Source organism: Pieris napi, chromosome 15 (assembly GCF_905475465.1).
Source record: "Pieris napi chromosome 15, ilPieNapi1.2, whole genome shotgun sequence".
NCBI lineage: Eukaryota > Metazoa > Arthropoda > Insecta > Lepidoptera > Pieridae > Pieris > Pieris napi.
In genome coordinates this window covers 952,144-972,247 of record NC_062248.1, presented here as the reverse complement: position 1 = coordinate 972,247, position 20,104 = coordinate 952,144, and the positions used below count along the sequence as shown (strand labels likewise).

Sequence of the window (20,104 nt, the reverse complement as noted above, 5' to 3'; positions counted from 1 at the left end):
TCTTTAAGCGCTACACGTTTACAATAGAAGCTAAACGACTTTAAAAGTATCAGCGCCAACGACGCTGCGCGGGGTATTGTTGCCTTCGAATAAAATGTACTGATATTTTACAGAATTTAATAACGTCTAAATTCTTTTGATAAACGGAACAATATTTCGTGAATCTTAAGTCAGGAAACAAAAATCCTTACATATTATAAAACGTATTTACGTGATAAGTGAGTTCGTGGGTTCGAACCCCGGCTGTGCACCAATGGACTTTCTATGTGCGCATATTTGCTCGAACGGTGAAGGAAAAATCGTGAGGAAACCCCCTTATCACCTATTATTAACCCGATGACTCAAAAAGTCATCGGCGTGTTAGGCACAGGAGGCTGATCACCTACTTGCCTATTAGATTGACAAATTATCATGAATTAGATACAGAAATCTGCGGCCCAGATCTTAAAAGGTTAGCACTTTTGATTGTTTTTTTTTATTTACCTGATAAATTCCAAAACTATCGAATAAAGGATAGCGTCGGTTTTCACCAATACTTTATTTTCTTTATTCCTACATAATTATGTATTTACAGTGTACATTCGCTGATGCTTCCCATGCGGCTTGTCCGATACAAAGAGTCCCCTCTTGAGTTGTGTGCTGCGATATTGCGGGCTGTCGATTGTGAGGAAGTTGCTTGGATCTGGTTAGCACGGCGCCTTCTTAGTTCTCATGTCATTTTCACACGTGTATTCTGTAGCATATTTTCATAAGTATCTGATTGTTCTCATGACATGTGTGAAGTTTGAGAGAGCAAAAATAAAATAAAATACATAGTGTGTTTAATTTCTAAGCATTACTTGCGACGAGTGGAGCTTTTTACAACAGCTATACAGTATAGTTGTAGAGAAAACAAAGATACATTAAGAAAAAACAACAAAGTTTAAAATATATGTTGATTAATGTTTTAATTTTCCAAACTTAGACATAGAGATAGTTTATTTATAATAAAATAAACGTCATAAGATTATGACGACTCAAAGTTCTTAATTATAATACAAAATACAGGCTGGTTTGGACGTCGTTTTGACAAAAAAGCCACAAAATCAACTTGTAATATGACGTCAAAAAGATATGCCTCCAAAATAGTAGGTTAGCTACTAATCTGGAATATTAAATAGTTAATAAACAAAATAGTAGATTTCTGAATTATTATCAAACAAGATGAAATACCAGGTCATTAATTTTTCGACATAGGTCAATTCTGTTTACTAATTAATGAACGAATTTTGTCGTACTAAATTAATTGCTAGAGACTCTGGTACGTAATGAAAAAAAGAAAACTTTTTAATAGATTTCTATTTAATATTTTGATAACTACAAAGTACTACTTTTTGTACTATAAGTTCGACATAAGTTCCAAATTAGCTATTTATTACTTATTGGTAGGATAAACACTATTGTTGCGTTTCACGACTGACAGATAGCGCTATTCGTCACATAAAGTCCATCATAAGTTATGTGCCCGATGAAGTGTCAAATAGCACAATTGATCTTCCAAATAATTTATGTGTTGCAAAGCTATTTGGTACTTTATCCATACATTGTGAAACTGACGTAGATACGTAGGTTACACGTCATAAGTATAACGCAGAACAGTCGTCATCGGCGCCAAGAGCGGGTTAGAAAGTTATGAAAATGCATCTCTAACATGATGTGCGAATTAGAAATCTATAATAAAATTATATCTGATGTTCCTTTTTTGTCACTTCACAAAAAAGTTTTTATCTCGTGCGTAATGATACTAGCCACTTATTTTTGAATAATAAAAAAGAATTTATGGAAATGGTTACATTATTTTACATAAAAAAGTTTTTATTTCGGCGCATATAAGTGCGTAATGATACTGGCCACATACTTTTGAATAGTAAAAAATAATTTATGGAAAAAGTTGGTTTTTCATGAATGAACAATATATATATTATTGAAGATTGACGTTACTATTTGTGTTGAGTTTGAATTGATTTTTTTTCCTGATGGGTAAGTGAGCCATAAAATTAAAAATATTTTTAAGACAATATTAAAATCAGCTCTGCGATTCTGTAACTCACTTTTCGAACTCACACAGCGGTTTTCGCATCGGCGGTCGCTCTGGAAAGGTAGGAGCTTGTAGTTTATTGTTTATCAGAATGCCAAATCATAAAATGACTGCTTCACGACTGATTTGAGAGCGACCGCCGATGCGAAAACCGCTGTGTGAGTTTGAAAAGTGAGTTACAGAATCGCAGGGCTGATGTAAATTAACAGGACGATGTCAAACGCTGAATCGCACTAACGAAGTATGTTCAACCGCTAAGCATACAACTTCTGGACATTAGCCTGGAGCCTTTGGGTCACTCAGTGGTTAGACTGGTCGGGGATTCTCCCTTTAGTTCGGAGTGCGCACACAATCATTCGTCCACAGAGCCAATATAGTTATAGTCAATACAATTTGATATATTCCTAGTTGGCGTATATATTAAATTTAAAATCGATAATTTTGACGTGATAACGTCTTTAAAATCGTTTTAGTCGGGTGACATGTTCAGAAACTTGTGTCACACCAAAACCTCACGAGCGCGATCGCAGGTATAACGAGAGAGACGGACCGATCTCCCGTCTCATCTCGAGCGCTGCCAGTCATTCCGTGAATGTATGAAGAAAAATGTATATCATAGTCGAATAAGTAAACTTGTCATTTTACACCCGAAATTTATCATCAAAAGTGTGAATAAAACGATAGATGTAATTTAAAATTTGAAAAAATTGTTATCTTCATTAATTCCTTACTTCCCAAAAACTTATATCACCAATAAGTCGTTATCACGTAAACATCTCGATCGTAAACCTACTTTACAAACAACCAATATTTTATTTATTTATGTTAGTAAAAATATTAATAATAGATTATAACTAATATTGTAAGATTTGAATGGTGAAGCGAATTAATCGGTTTTTAGTTTTTGAGATTAAGGGTCTGTTTCACAATGTATGGATAAAGTACCAAATAGCTATGCAACACATAAATTATTTGGAGATAAATTGTGCTATTTGACATTTCATCGGACTCATAACTTATGATGGACTTTATGTGACGAATAGCGCTATCTGACAGTCGTGAAACGCAACAATAGTGTTTATCCTACCAATAAGTAATAAATAGCTAATTTGGAACTTATGTAGAACTTATCCGTACATTGTGAAACAGACCCTAAACATTACTTTCTACTTTATAACATTAGTATAGATATACCCCCTTTTTCATACAAAATTATGTGTTTTTAATACTCTTCTGTCTCCTTTTGCCTTATTAAATTTACACTGTGATGCAAAGAGAGAGGTATATAATACTCGCGCTGTCATATCAGCGCTGACGTGACACTTAAAACAAACCAAAGTTACCATTGATTGTATTTCCAAATTATTAATTAAGGCAACACCAGGTTTACAATATTAATTAGGCAAAAAGCGTGCCTTAAATATATTTTAAAGTCTAGCAACGTTCTATAAATTACAACAAGCAATAGTAAATTCCCTGTTTTCGTATTTCCAGTACATGTTTTAATTACAACCGAATGGAATAATCAGTGTATATGTCACCGTAAAATTGTAAAAACCGTTGGATTGTAATCTATCTCGCGAGATTGTAAACTGTCGAAAGATTGTCAACTCAACATACTGCTTGCAATTTAACGTATTATTATTCGGTAGTTATATGTAATTGTTGGGAAGTAAAATTAATCTGTAATTGACCAAAGAAGTTTGAATTATAACTATAAGTTAGTGTAGTACAATCTACCAAATAATAATATGTTAAATTGTAAGCAGTAAGCTGAGGTTCACAATCTTTCGACAGTTTATAATCTCGAGAGATAGATTACAATCTAACGGTGTTTACAATTTTACGTTAACATATATATTAAATTTTAAATCGATAATTTTTATGTTAGTAAAAATATTAATAATAGATTATCACTAATATTGTAAGATTTTAATGGTGAAACAAATTAATCGGTTTTTAGTTTTTGAGGTTAAACATTACTTTCTACTTTATAACATTAGTATAGATATACCCCCGTTTTTTATACAAAATTAAGTGTTTTTAATACTCTTCTGTCTCCTTTTGCCTTATTAAGTTTACACTGTGATGCAAAGAGAGGGGGTTTATAAAATACTCGCGCTGACATATCAGCGCTGACGTGACACTTAAAACAAACCAAAGTTACCATTGATTGTATTTCCAAAGTATTAGATAACACCAGGTTTCCAATATTAATTACGCAAAAAAGCTCGCATTAAATATATTTTAAAGTCTAGCAACGTTCTATAAATTACCACAAGCAATAGTAAATTCCCTGTTTTCGTATTTCCAGTACATGTTTTAATTACAACCGAATGGAATAATCAGTGTATATGTAGATCTTCGTTTCGTATGTAAATGCGCGGGAGATTTGAATATTTTGTCGCATTCGAGTGCGATTTAAATCATCGATGAAATCCTAGTTTGTGGTAATCTATATGTAGTTTTGCGTTTACTTAAACCTATACCGATTGTTCTTTAACGTAATATAAACTTCAAATAGCTATTGAATGTTTTGCTTTTTTTCCTCAAAATGTTACTTACACGAAACCAAAATTTCTATAGCTAACGCTTATAAAATATTGAGTTTTAGTATGGAGATTGTATATTTATTTGGTACTTACCTAAATTTATTTAAACAACACATATTTATAGGTAAAATTATATGGTATTATTAATAAATAATTTATTGGAAAGAAAAATAGATATACGTGATATTATAGGCCGGCAACGCACTTGCGAGCCTTCTAGCAATGTGAGTCTCCATGGATAGCAGTATCACTTACAGTGTGAGACAGCTGCCGTTATATAAAAAATCAGTGGCCCTACAACCTACTTTTTAGGCCTGGGCCTCAGATTTCTGTACTGGTTTATTGATCATTTGTCAATGCAAGAAACAGTCTTCTATGCCTGACACACGCCGTCGACATTTTGGGTCTAAAGCAAGCCGGTTTCCTCACAATGTTTTCCTTCACCGTTCGAGCGGTGTAATGCGCACATAGACAGGAATTCTATTGCACATTGCTAGGTGCACAGCCGAATCTACGACCTCAGGGATGAGAGTCACACGCTGAAGCTACTACGCCAATACTGCTCTATACAAAAGTTAATAGACATTATAAGTGGTGTAATTGAATAGAAATGTGCCTGCTTAGTGTTTGTCCGTTATTCTCATTGCTTTCCAGCGAATAGCGCCTTTAATAACTTTCTCTTTGTTCTATTGTCTTATTGTGAACCGATACCAGTTATATAATTCCAATAGTTTTTATAGCTTCAGGAACTGTTTGATAATGCTAATTGGCGAGGCCATTGACTTGAACATACTTTGGCATTCTATTATAAAAGTACTAGCTGACACGGCAATCGTTTGTTTTGCCATGTAAATTATTTCTAGGAAACATTTTTTTAGTTCAGATTCTACTATAATATAAAATAGGGATTCATCGTAGAGGGGTGAAAATTAGGGGTTAGATGTATTTTTGTATGCTGTATCATAAAAAAATAAAAACAAAAAAAATTCTAAAAAAAAAACCACTTGGGTTTTTTGGGGTTGACACTCATTTGAAAGATAGATAGTAGCCGATTCTCAGACACACTGAATATGCATAAAAAATTTCATAAGAATCGGTCGAGCCGTTTCGGAGGAGTATGGGAACGAACATTGTGACACGAGATTTTTATATATTAGATAATATTTACGTAACGCGTAACAAAACAGGTACAGTAGAAAATTGGATTCACATGGACATCGTACCTTTCTTATATGTTTATATAACTCAAACATTTGCTAAAAATCAGCCGTCTCCAACAACTTCTGCACAAGTCTTTCTTTCTTCTGCGTCCAATTTGCACAAAAAATGTGTTTTATGTCGATAGAAATCTGCTCTACCTTTGCACCAAACTATGGTTTCTTCGCCCGAAACACAAAGTCAAATTCTTATAAAGGATTTTAAAAGATTATATTTGAAAAAAGAACAAATATCTGCATACACATAATATTCTTAATAGCTTCACGCTTGGTCGAGAAGTGCAGTTTGGTCTGCGTCCAACGCTTGCTTAATAGCATCGTTATATTGATGATGGCTTGTAGTACAAGCAGTGTATGGTTATGTTTGTACTTATTTTTATAAGATGCGATTATCCTTAAGAGGCAATAAATATACAAAATAAATAAAGATTGGATGGAATTTTTTGTATATGTGATACAGAAACTTTTAATAATAATAATTATTATTATCTATTTTCTCCCATATAACATTTACAACAAACAATAAGATTACAATTGAGAAGGAGACTGGTTTCCAAACCAGGTAAGATCCTGTGATATGGATAACCAGGCTTCCATTCCACAGCAAAGTCATATTGAGTGGTAACAAAAAGTACATACATATATAGGTAGGCAAACAAATTTAACGTTTAAATAAGGAAAGAAAAACAAAACAGTCAACTAGTTAGAAGTTAGTAGAAATAAAGTTGTATGGGTGTATGCGAGGGTGAGTGTATGTGAGTGTGTGTGTGATAGTGGGAGAGGGTATGTATGCGTGTGTGCGTGAGTGTTAGGAGGGTGTGTGTGGGTATGTGTAAGGCACACACATACCCACAGATTTTCCGCATCCTCATTTCTGTATTCAGATATATGTTACTGTAAGTAACCATTAATTCGTGTAACATATACACTAATTAATAGTTAAAGTACTTAACTATGCTACATTAATTAACATAAAAATTAAAACGACTTGAAATTAATTTCTTGTTACTCTGCTACACTCAATATGATGTTTCTTGCTGTTTTGGATTATAATAATTGTTCATGTTTTCATTATCTGTTATCTCTAATATATAAAATTCTCGTGTCACAATGTTCGTTCCCATACTCCTCCGAAGCGTCTTGACCGATTCTTATGAAATATTTTATGTAATTTAATTTAATTTAATGCTATCTTTCAAACCCCTAAGTGGTAAGGGGGGGGTGTCCACTCACATTCACATTATTTTTAGATTTTTTTTGTTTTAATTTTATAATTATACAGCATACAAATATACTTTCAACCCCTAATTTTCACACCGTTACGATCAACCCCCTATTTTTATTATTGAAGATACATAGTTATTTTTATTGCACTAAAAAATGTTTACTAAAATAATATATGTACATGGCAAAACAAACGATTGCCGGGTCAGTTAGTTATAGATAAAATTTTCTTTGTAATCTTACCAAATCAATATAAACCAGACTTAGCGATGTCTGTCAAGAACAATGTAACTCAATACCGTTATGTAAACTTGACTTTTGACTTGGACGGACTCAACCGTCTCACGATAAAGTCTCTCAATCACAGCCCTAGACCCAACAATTGTGTTTAAAGCTTGAGACTAGAGTAGATAATTAATGACAGGTACTTGCCAATAAATGGTAAAAGATCAACAGAGTGGAGGAGGACTGGCCAACAATCCTTGGGATTGATTTGCTCCAGTTCAAACAATTTGTATATTAAAAACTTAGCGATTAAAAATTGTTACTAAAAAATATTTAAAAAATAATTTTAAAAAACTTAATAATTTAAAATTTCTTCCTTTGTATTAATTAATATATATATATATTGTGATGAGCAATGAATCTTAGGTCTTAGAACTTAGAATCTATATATATAAAAGAAAGTCGTGTTTCTTACACACTTATAACTCGAGAACGGCTGTACCGATTGCCATGATTTTTGATTTGTTGGATTTGTTTCCGTCCCGAATAGCAGAATAAGCAATAAAATATCGGATAAGTTATCGAATAACAATAAATTAATTAATTAATTTTACGAATGCAAAAACCATATGGTGCCATCTGTTGACAAAACTACGCATCATTTTACGTCGAATTCGTGTCAGTTCAAGAAATTCCGATCTTGAGGTGAATGAGAAGATGCATAACCATGCTTTGATCCTCATCAAAAGATGTTGGATATCAGAAAGTGCTTAACATGCAGTATCGCCATATTGACGCTAGAGAGAAGATGCCTTATGTGTAAAACTGCCATTCTTCTTTCGCAATGGCAAGCAATAAAACATTTCTGTATTTGCAAAAAAGTTGTATTAATGTAATAATTAACATTAATGAAATCCTAAAATAAGTTAAATTAAAGTAACAACGATATTATAAGGTTGTAGGGCGGAACGAAGTTAGCCAGGTCAGCTAGTTTATTATAAATACATATATTCTTTGTATACTTTTTGTATTTGTATAGGTGAAATTGTGCTTTGTGTATGTTAAAATGCGTATTCCGTTTTGGCTATTGTGTACAGTGTAATTGTTTGAATATAGTTTAGTAAGTAGCTGTAGGAATACCGTTGATCAAATAAATAAAAAGAGTGGCAGAAAGTTTCTTGCCATTTCTTCTTACCCGCTCTACGCCCTTGACTTGCGAACTGGTAGTAAATGTAAATTTACAATTAATTTAACTTTTTTTTGACGTTCATAAGTTTACTTGTTTACCTATATGAATAAATATATTTTGAGTTTGAGTTTGACAGCACAGGGAGAGAAATTTCTCATTTCGGAGGTTTTAGAGTCGCAGAGAGCCACCGGAGTGCCAATAAGTGAAACAGAATAAAATATCATAGGCCAAAGTTCATAAATAAGCTTTATACATAAACAATTTGTAAATGAGAATTCTGTTGCTAAAATACGTACGTACGTACTAATACGATTATTCATGCAATACGTAGAAAGACAACGAGGTGTTTAGTTATTCTTCATTTCTTACGAAATTATTCATGGAGCTTAAATGGAATTACAGAAACGAGTTTCATTAGCTAGAAAATACCAACATTTAGTTGGAATAATTAAAACTATTTAGTATTGTCTTTTATTGACATAACCTTTACACATTAAAAAAAAACTTTTTAACCGGATTAAAGTTATGTATTATTAGAAATTTACAATTATTTAACATAATTTTAAAATTAACCGACGTTTCCATTTAGAGAATAGAAATGAGTTATTTATCGGTAAGGGTATTTTAAAGACTGTAAATTTTAATAATAATGTGGATTAAAAATAATATTAAATATTACGCAGAAATTCCGAACAATTTGTTTGGGAATTTTTTTATATAACATCTCGGTTGAAGTACCCTTGTTCATTGCCAACAGCTTTTGCCATGACGTCGATTAATGGCGCATTTTGAAAATTAAATTGACTTAAAATATTAATGCGCTCGTCGTATTAATAATATTCTAAGTATTATACTAGTACTAATTCGATGCATTTGTCAAATGACTATCCACTAACATTATCGGTCATCAAGGCAGAATATTATAAACTTAAAATTATTTTACATATTTTAAATTTTTCCCGTCGTTTCGCGTGCTTTACAGCGTGCGTGGTCACGGTGACTGAAGACAAAAGGTGTTGAATGTCAAAAAGTATCACAGCTATATAAAAAGTTTTATTATCTGTATTTATTTCCCCGTAGTTGATATCGAATAAAAGATGAAGGGTTTTTTGCAGAAATGTCTCTGAATAGAGGATGACCACGCACGCTGTAAAGCACGCGAAACGTCGGGAAAAATTTAAAATTTTGTAAAATAATTATAAATTTATATATTTTATATATTTATTAAATTTTATTCTCTCTATTGAGTTGTAAAGAACCGGCTGGATGGTCTTACAGGGTGCATACGTTCAATTCGAGTGCCCTAGAAATATACGAATAGGTCAACTCAAATCTCGGAGACAGAAAATGGTAATTGCCTCAACAATTCCCTTGTCCATTAAAGCCTGTCCTAGGCTTACTTTGAATAAACCCTGAGGGCCTTTCGAGAGGCTTAAGGATAAAACAATTTTTAGATAGAATATTATGTATAGAGTATGTATTGACTATTTATGATACAAGTATTTGCGAAATAGTTCAAACTACGCAATGTTCTATAGACGACTCATAGCGATGACGTTTGGCATTTTTGGATATACATGGTGGCCAAAACGTCGTAGATCAAACGCAACTAGGGGATAGATGAGGTCATCATCTGCAAAAAATTGTTCTACGGGAGGTCCCTAAGCTCAACCCCTGCAGAGTTATAATTTATTTTGCGTTTTTATAAGAAAATTGACTTTTTTTACTAATTCTTATTAAAATTCGAAAAAATCTACATCCTGTATCTTTTTCATAATATCCACTAGATTGGTACTGATGAGTCCTTGCGTAAGACATAGTATTTATAGTTGTTTATTGAGTGTATTGAAGATAATATTAAGTTATACGATATAAAAATTTCTCAAATCATAAATTTTTGTTTACTTCGGACCCGACTGTGAAAAAAAAATACTCTACCGAAAAGTGACCCTGTATTACAAATTTTTGGCGCATTTAATAGGGATTCTGAAAAGGTACTACACATGGACATGAGTCGCTCTAATATCTTTCTAGGAAGAATAATAACCAAGTTACGGTGAGTAGAGTACGAAATCAAGCGTAGACAACAATCAAATTCTAACTTTCAGTGTTTTTCCTGTATTATGAGTAAATCGGTTACCATGGTAACAAACACCTTTATAGTAAGTCCTATATTATAGTCTGTCCTAAGCACCAATATACCTTGTAGATGATTAATTGATTCATGTATTGGACCGTTAACAACATTCACGTGTTACATTGTGCATAATCCATCGGCTGGCAAGTGAACTCTAATTAAAAGCATTTAGATTGTTAGAGAGCACTCCATCAAGGGAATTAATAGTACGTATTTACGTCTTCACTTGAAGCGAGTATTGCATTTAAGAGTAGTTCATATTTATTTTTTTAATTTATAAAAGTTTGCCAACGCTTAGCACAGATACATTGGGACAAGCACTAATAGGCAAACACGAATAAAAAAATAAACAAAAATCAGCTCGTTCATCAGAATGCTCAATCTGGATATCAGTGAGTTTTGTCCAAAAAACGTTCTTCTGGGAAAATGGGATGCCTGGGGTATCTATAGGGTACAATTTAAATTTAAGTAAAATGTTGGGGCACTCAATCTGATTCATAAATATATTAAACGTTGTATCAATTAGTTTTCTACGACTCTTCAATAACAACATCTTAAAGTGCAGATTCAAAGCGATTAATATTAGCGATTATTATCTTTATCGTCGTCTAGAATTTGGATTTTATTTTAAAATAAGTCAGTGCGCACGTCCGGAGCTACGATTGAATATCGATCCAAATCATCTAATCATAAAACTAATAATCAAAAAAATTCAGTACTGAAAAATTTACTTAGACACAATGACAATTTACACCCTGTAAGATGTCTATGATATTGCGTGATATTATTTCTAATAAAACAAATGATATCGTGTTCTCTTATTACATTATCTCTTGACATATATATACTATAGCGATATATTCTCTAACGTACCTATTTACTTTATACATCCAACTATATGAATTATTTACAGTTTTAACTAGTTTGGTCTCTTTTTATCATAGCGTAAACACCACTTGTTAGAAAGAAACAAATAGTGAAATAATTTCGTTATAAAATCTATTTTGTTTTCAGGTCGTTCGGAACCAGGTGTAATACCTTCGATTATTGGATTTACCAAGGACTCGGTAGCCCATGAATCCGACCGGCTGGCTCCGGGAGATAGAATCTGCAGCGTCAATGGCATCTCCACTGCTAGACTTACTAATGAAGAAGTTCTACGATTATTGGACAATGTTGAAGAGAGGGCATCTTTGGAAGTTGAATACTATATGCCTAACTATGGTAAGATATTTTGAATACGAATTGTTTTAAGACCGCAAATATTTTAGTCATTATAGTTACTATTTATATTAGTAATTAATTTTATATTTGCCATTAAAGTGAGATAATTGATGAAATACAAATAACTATACAGGCAGCTATGTCAAAAAAGGAAAACGTTTTTTATTGTAATAAAACCACTACACATTTTTATATATATACTAGCTGATCCGGCAAATGTCGTTTTGCCATGTTTATCATTTGTAATAAATAAATAGGGGTTGATCGTAGAGGGGTGAAAATTAGGGGTTGTTGTATTTTTTAATGCTGTATCAAAAAAAAATTAATTTTTTGTAAACATTTTTTATCTAAAAATTTAAAAAAATTAGGGGTGGACTACCCCTAATATTTAGAGGGATGAAAAATAAATGTTGTTCGATTCTCAGTTATACCCAACATGCACAGAAAATTTCATGATGATCGGTCAAGCCGTTTCGGAGGAGTTTAACCACAAACACCGCGACACGAGAATTTTATATATTATATATACCTAATAAAACATTATAAATCACATAATAATGCTCTTTTTGACATTTGCTTAATGCCCGAGACTTCACCAGCATAACGAGGTACCACAGTCATTGGTACTCGAACGGCACCCTTCCTCCTTATTTTAGCTATTCTTTACTTTAGTTTATGTTTCATTCTTGGATTTCTTTGTTCTTTCCTTCTATGTGAAATTAGTCCTTTATGTTTAGTAGTTTCACGTTTCTCTCCTTATTCTTCAATGGTTCTCGAGATGTTTGATGATGTAAATTCATTTGTTAAAAAAATATGGTTGTGACAAAATCCATCCATCGATAGTCCCCACACACCCCTATGTTGTGGGTAACTAGATAATAATAATTCCGTGGTACATTGTGCGTGTTTAAAACAATTGTTTTTTGATAACGTAGTCTTAGTGTTACATCTAATCAAACACAAGTATAAGACGGGGAGTATGAGTGTGTGCTATGTATAAAGTGTGTGCGTGTGCTGTGTTAGTTTTTGAAACCTCAGAGTCAACAAAACATTAAAAAATAAAACACCTCATTAGATAAATCAAATGGTTTTCTGTCACATTCACGTGTCAGTCTCTGTTTGCCAATCATTTGTTTGTCCCTATGGGTTAAATAACAGTATGTAATTAGTATTGTCTTTTATTGACATAACCTTTACACATTAAAAGAAAACACTTTTTAACCGGATTAAAGTTATGTATTATTATAAATTTACAATTTAACATAATTTTAAATTTAACCGACGTTTCACGTGCTTTACAGCGTGCATGGTCACGGTGACTGAAGACAAAAGGTGTTGAATGTCAAAAAAAGTATCACAGCTGTAGAAAAAAATTGCATTATCTGTATTTATTTAGATAATGCAATGTTTTCTTTAAGTATGTAATTAATTCGATTTATTATTCATAAATATCTGAAGCAGTGTGATGATACTTGTTAGGTCAAATTGGTAAACTTCTATTACAAAACAAATATAAGCGAAAGTTAAAAAGTAAGTTTAAAAAGTTAAAATTGTCACGAGCGCACATAGGTAACCAAACACAAGAAAAAGTCAACAAAGTTAATGTTAAAAACTCTACCACAACAAACTTTCATGTTAATTATTAACTGCGCGTTGGTTTTTGTTTCCTATTTAACTTTTAAAAAAATTTGTTTTATGTATAATGATGTTATTTATTTCTACTACCATCATTACAACCAATTTGGTCCACATCTATCGTTTATACATTTTTAATAGGCTTTTGTTTTCAACGATCGATAATAAATTTATTTCATGAATGATTATTATAATAAGTAAAATATAACATTACTAAGCTTACCGGCTAACAGAGCCAATTTCAAAATATTATGTACATAATTAAAATAAAGATTAACATCTCGTATATAATACAAAGATACCAGACCTTTTTGTAAAATATGGATGCTATCGAATTTTTTATATTTCACAAGAGGACAGCTTGTCTGGATTAAATAGCCTTAAAAAATTTAATTGAATTTTAATCTTCTCACCAAGTTATAACATACACCTTTTTATTTTATATCCAAGGTGGAAATTAAAGCCCGTCACAGACTTAGCTATAATATATATTAATATACCGTACTATAATATATATTATAGCAAGCTACCACACACTGAGAAATATATATTTTGCCTTCATTTAATTGATGGTCGTCCTAGTACCATAATATATAGTAATATGCAATAATGTATATTACGGTATCGCTTGGTGACGTCACAGAAATATATATTATAGCTGAGTGTGCGGTCACGCGAAAATTAGTATAGAAAATATATAGTAATATGCCTAGCCATAAAAATATTAATATATATTATAGCTAAGTCTGTGACGGGCTTTATTTGCGCAACCCCTTCCCCTGACAGTTACAGGGGTATGAGAGACCCACACTAGAATCTCTGTTTTTTTCAGATACTGGGTCAGCAATACCCACTAAAACCACCTCGAGTAGTCTATGCGCCGTCACTCTCGCTTCATACCGGGGCTATAACAGACTCCTAGACGCTGCTATGATAACCACTAATATACTTTTAACTTGAGAATACTTTTTTCAGCATCACAAAATTCCCTCTACATCACAACGAAGCTAGCAGAAGTTCCAGTTGAGAAAATTGGAGGATCACTAGGAGTGACAATACGTGGTGGTCTTCCGGAAAACGCGGCTCCAACTGCTGATCTGGTGTTGAACAGCAGATCTCTGGATGCACAACCATTGGTCATCACCCACGTCAGACCTGGCGGGGCAGCGTACAATACATCCAGGATAAAACCTGGTGATCGGCTGTTGAAAGTTGATCATGTGAGTAAACAATATTCTTCTTCTTTTGGTGCCTCTCCATTACTAGAGGTCGTGTCTTGTCCTGTGCCAGATGCAGCAGCTCTTCTGCAGTCGCAATACCCGTCCACTTCCTAACGTTGCGAAGCCATGCTTTTTTCTTTCTACCAACACGCTGTTTACCCTGAACAAACATGTTACCCACCTTTAATCTAAGTTAGTCAGGCTCAGATCTGGGCTTAATTAAAAAAAAATCGATTTAGAAGCTGTTTTCCTTAATAAGTACAAAAATGATTCCAAAGGGTTCCTACGGGAAATTTCTTTATATCTCACGAACTGCACACACATGGCGCACAACCCGGAGAGGATTCGGTTCCCTGCGAAAGAATAATTTTTGTTCTATATTTTACAGTATCAAAGCACGCTAATACGAACGCTCTCAAAAAAATCTAAAGACCTTTATATAGAGAAGACTGACTTATTATCTTTATTCCAGATATCCCTAACAAACAAAACACTATCAGAGGTCCATCAAATACTCCAGAATTGCCCGCAAGTGACGAGCCTAACTATCGAGTATGATGTATCTATCATGGAATCTGTTAAATTGGCGAGTGGGCCCTTACTTATCGAGATTGAAAGGCCGTGTAACGAGGATTTGGGGCTTTTCTTGAGTAATCAGCGGTATTCTGACGATGTATATAGTTCTGGATCTGATACGTACCAAAGGGTTGGGGCGTGTAACGCAATTTACATTGACAGTATATTACCTGCAAGTATTAGTGACAGGTAGGTTTAATATTTCTATAATTGGATTCATAAATTAGCTAATAAAATTATTTATTATTTTAAAGGCCTGCAACGCACCCACTAAAAATGGGTGTCTAGGGGCTGCGAAGACTGCCCTTTTTGATCGTCCCGCAAGCTCGTTTTCCCCGCTATTATTTAAAAAATAAATACTGGCAGCGTTACCCCTTTGAATAGCAAGACTAATTCTTTGTCCGAGGTAGCTGCCAGCTCTTCGGTCTCCTGTGATGTCGACTAACCTTTTTGCTATTAACTTATTATTTAAGGGACTCCTTTTAATAATACAATTTAGTTATTTTATTATATTTTAAGGTTAGTTATTGTTTTTATAGTGTTGTTCCTTCTGTTATAATAAATACCAATACTTTCGCTTTGTAATAATTGCTTTTGTAATAAAAGTTTACCAATTTTTGATAACTGAACAATTTTTCTATTCGAACCAGTAGATTCGTAAGAAACAAATAAATGCTATACCTGTGGACGGGTTTTATTGGTTGCCATGGTTACCATTGTTTATATGGAAACAACGACGAAGCGCTACCTTGTAGCAGATTTGGTTTAGTGGGGCGAAAAGTAGGAATAAGTGAGACGTCCGTCGTTCCACAACTGAGCGTTTTTTAAGCAGTTTTTATCGCACACCTCTACCATGTGGGACCAGCTTCCCACTGAAGTATTACCGAACCAATTCGATTTATGGTCCTTCAAGAAAGAACGTACTAATTCTTAAAAGACCGGCAACGCGCTTGCGAGCCCTCTGGTAAAGTGAGTGTCTGTGGGGTATCATTTAACATCAAGTGAGCCTCGTGCCCGTTTGCCTCCTGTTAAATAAAAAATAAAACAAATACTTGACCATACGTTAATAGAAAATAATTAATAGGTGATATTAAAGTTTTTTTTTAATATGTATATATTTTATTAATTGGTGTGTAGTTTATTTATTGTATTTTATTTTCTACAGTCTATTTAAATTATATGAACTTACTTAGCAAAACCTTACAATATAATAAAATAATGAAAGAAAAAAAAAACAAATACGTATAATGAGATAATTTTTTTTCCCTTTTTCCTTTCGGTTCGTTTCAAATGTGACTTTGAATTGACTACTTTTACCCTATTTTAGATGTGGTGCCCTCCACCCAGGTGACCAGCTGTTAGCATTTGACGACCACGTTATTGATGGCAACACCTACACAGCGGAAGAAGTCATGTGTTACTTAGAGAACTGTGAACCTGGTTTTACCAGACTTCATATAGCGCCGCGACATATTCTGGCACATGGTGGAAGGTTTCCTAGAGGTATATTATTTATCATTTTAGTTAAATATAAAACATGTTAATATTTTAATAGGGTAAAGACAAAAGTCAGGTTAGTGATTCGGGTTGGACTCCTCACACGTTCTGGAGAACTGGCAGACTTTGTGGACAAATTTCTATATTTAAGATCAGTATAATACTCGAAACAGAACGAATAACCAGGCTCCAGAAGATAAACCACTCCTTATATGGAAATTGTATTCGTTTTTACAACAAACTCAAGCGAAATTAGAGAATTAACAAAAAAATTCAAAACTATTGTTAGATATAAATTAATCAATATAGCTTTTTATATATTTGACGATTATTTAAATGATCCTTACCGTGGGATTGATTTGCTTCAGTTCAAACAATGATGACTCAAAACTTGGCGATTAAAAAAGTGTGGCGGAAAGTTTCTTGACAGTTCTTCTTGCCCGCTCTACGCCCTTGACTTGCGAACTGGTAGTAAATTTTAAATAATTTTTAACACCTTTTCTGTTTACGTTCATAAGTGTACTTGGTTACCTATATGAATAAAGATATTTTGAGTGTGAGTAACTAGGAAGGATGTGATAGGTTTCTAATTTGATTTTTGACAAATCTTCATTCAATCACAAATATACAACGCCTTATTTCATTTTAAAAGGCCGTCGCTAATAAAACTTAGAAATAAATACTAAACGATGATTTCTTTACCGTAGACAGAAAAATGAATTGTGCACAGCCGAGTTAGAACGCACGACCGTATAATGCATATCGCTTGCCCCGGGAAACAAATTCCTAGAGTTCTATTATGACTCTTTTAATGTTTTCACATTATTGACTTCCTTACTGCATTTCAGAATTTTTGCAAAACATATAAAACACGAGGATGTCTTTATTCTACGGAAATTATTTTGTGCACAATGTTAGTAATACCTACTCGTTTATCTAGTTTTAGTCTTCTGAAATAAATCGCAACAACCATAAAGATAATTTTAGTTTAAATTGTAATGTTACCAAATAATCAGAAAAGTTAATGCGACAGTTTAAAAACAAATAAAGAGTGGTAATAATAAGGTGAACCATAATATTACCGCGAATAGAGTGTTAATAAATTATTACGTTCTAGACAGTCGTCAAAATTGTAATGTTTGGTTACTGTGTAATATGTATGTTTAAACACTAAAACTATCGTAAAACGCTTTTGCACTTCAGTCTAATTAGATAAATTACTGAATTGTACATTTAGTTATTTTTTTAATTATTTACATTCAATACATAACAACAATGTTTAAATCGTAGAATAGGGAAAAAAAACTTTCATTTGATATATATATTTGTATATGCAATGTTCTTAGTATCCTAGTAGCATTACTTTCTTTTATTTTTCCTGAAAAACTTTTACGATCTTGTCCTAGTCAAGCGATATCATGGCTGTATAGCCACTAGGCTGGTTTTTAAATGTAATTTTATAAAGCAAGTATTAAAATCTATGTTTACCGATAAGAAATATTATTCTTTTATTACGTTGTCTCGTGGATATGACATTTTCATGAGATTAGAAAATGTTTTGTTTCAGAAAATTCAATATCCGGTACGCTGAATCCTAAGAAACAACGGCAGAGATATAGGCAAAGTTCCATGCCTAAACTGGGTGGTCAGGATGATTTTGGTGAGTACTAAGGCATCTTCGATTTTTTTGTAACTAATAATTCATTTAATTAATTAATTGAATCAACTAATTTTAGTTAGTTTATTGCTTTCTTTGATAGATATAGATGGTTAGATTAGAATGATTTAATTGTTACCAATCCGTTTAATTATAATGTACTTAATTATATGTAAAGATACGTTTAGTGGCGTAAAAATAACTTTATATTTAGCAAGTAAGTTAGTTATAATCTGAAAATCTTTCGTCACGATGTTTTCCTTCACCGTTCGAGCGAATGTTAAATGCGTAGGTACATAATGAAAGAAAGTCTGTTGGTGCACAGCCGGGGATAGAACCATACGATCTCAGGGATGAGGGTCGCAATCTGAAGCCATTAGGCCAACATTGCGCTGCGCTTAGAGGAATGATTAAATGACAACAATTAATTATTCATCTAACTTTATTCAAAACAAAAACCGTTTTCGTTTAATTTTTGGTAAATAATATTAAAATGAAATTTCCATTTAATATCTAACTGCATATCACTATAAATCACAATAAAAATACGCTTAAATAAAGAACAGGAAAACCAGGAATAATTTAGAAAATTTATCGCCAAGAATAACAATTTCACCAACGTTTTGTAGCAAAAAGCGTTCAAACAATTTTTTGCGAACCAACTTTGAGATTTCACGCCCCCAATATTTGTTTAGGCCCGTAATCGTACTATAGGGTTGTTTATTGTGAAGTCCAAACCTCGAACAAAAACTTGCTAATGTTTGGGAATACTTTGTAAATGTTTTACGACACCTTTGTAATGGTGATTGAGTCGTGCAAGCGTAGTTAATGTTGGCGCTATTCGTATCAAAGTTAATAGTATTTTAGGTGGGATTTATTTTTACTTTTACTTCAATTTCTATGTGGATCATTGATTTGCAAGCTAGCATTGAACTAAATCAATTTAAGCAAATGTTATTATTGTAAAAGAATATCTTCGGGTGTGTAATGCTTGGTTTATATTAAAACAATGACATGTGTATTTTCGCCGTTTCACAACGGCTTTATAAGGCATAATTTTTTAAGGCAGTTTTTGCCGCACCATCACTGTGTGGTAAAGTTATACCACACAGTTTTTCCCAACTAATTCCACTAAGAGTCCCAGAAAAGGCGTATTAATTCTTAAAAGGCCGGCAAGGCATTTGCGAGCCTTCTGGCATTGAGAGTTTCCATGGGCTAACACTTAACACCGGATGAGCCTCCTGCCCGTTTGACCTCTGTTCTATAAAAAAAAAGATTTTAAATGGTGAGGAACATTTCTGATCTAATCGAAAATAAGCGATCCGTCCCTTATCACCATTAACTAGCTGGCCTGGCGAACATCGTACCGCCTAACAGTCGATTCTTTATTTATTTTTAATACTTATTCTGCTATTCGGGACACCGGTCTAGCTAGTAAGATAAAAAAAGAAAGTTGATAAGACAATAAATACATAATGTCAAAAAATAAAAATTTACCTTCCCGGAACCCCCCCTCCACTAACACTTGAACTTTATGATATGGTTTTAAAGTTCAAATTGCCTTTAAATATGATTACGAATATTTTGTATGGGAATATAGAAAAGTGTTGTTTTTAGACTTTTTCACTCAATTTTTTTTATTTTTCTCTCCGTAATAACCATCCTCGTACTTCA

General features: G+C 33.0%; 1 protein-coding gene across 2 annotated transcripts in view; it reads left to right on the top strand.

Moving 5' to 3' along the window:
- LOC125056607 (glutamate receptor-interacting protein 2) overlaps nt 1-20,104 on the top strand; it is a 202,522-nt gene that overhangs the window by 161,058 nt on the left and 21,360 nt on the right. For both annotated transcript variants that reach the window (XM_047659793.1, XM_047659794.1), the window contains 5 exons: nt 11,636-11,845; nt 14,456-14,700; nt 15,173-15,465; nt 16,604-16,779; nt 18,341-18,433. In XM_047659793.1, coding sequence (XP_047515749.1) covers nt 11,636-11,845; nt 14,456-14,700; nt 15,173-15,465; nt 16,604-16,779; nt 18,341-18,433 — 1,017 coding nt within the window. The remainder of the gene's footprint in view (nt 1-11,635; nt 11,846-14,455; nt 14,701-15,172; nt 15,466-16,603; nt 16,780-18,340; nt 18,434-20,104) is intronic.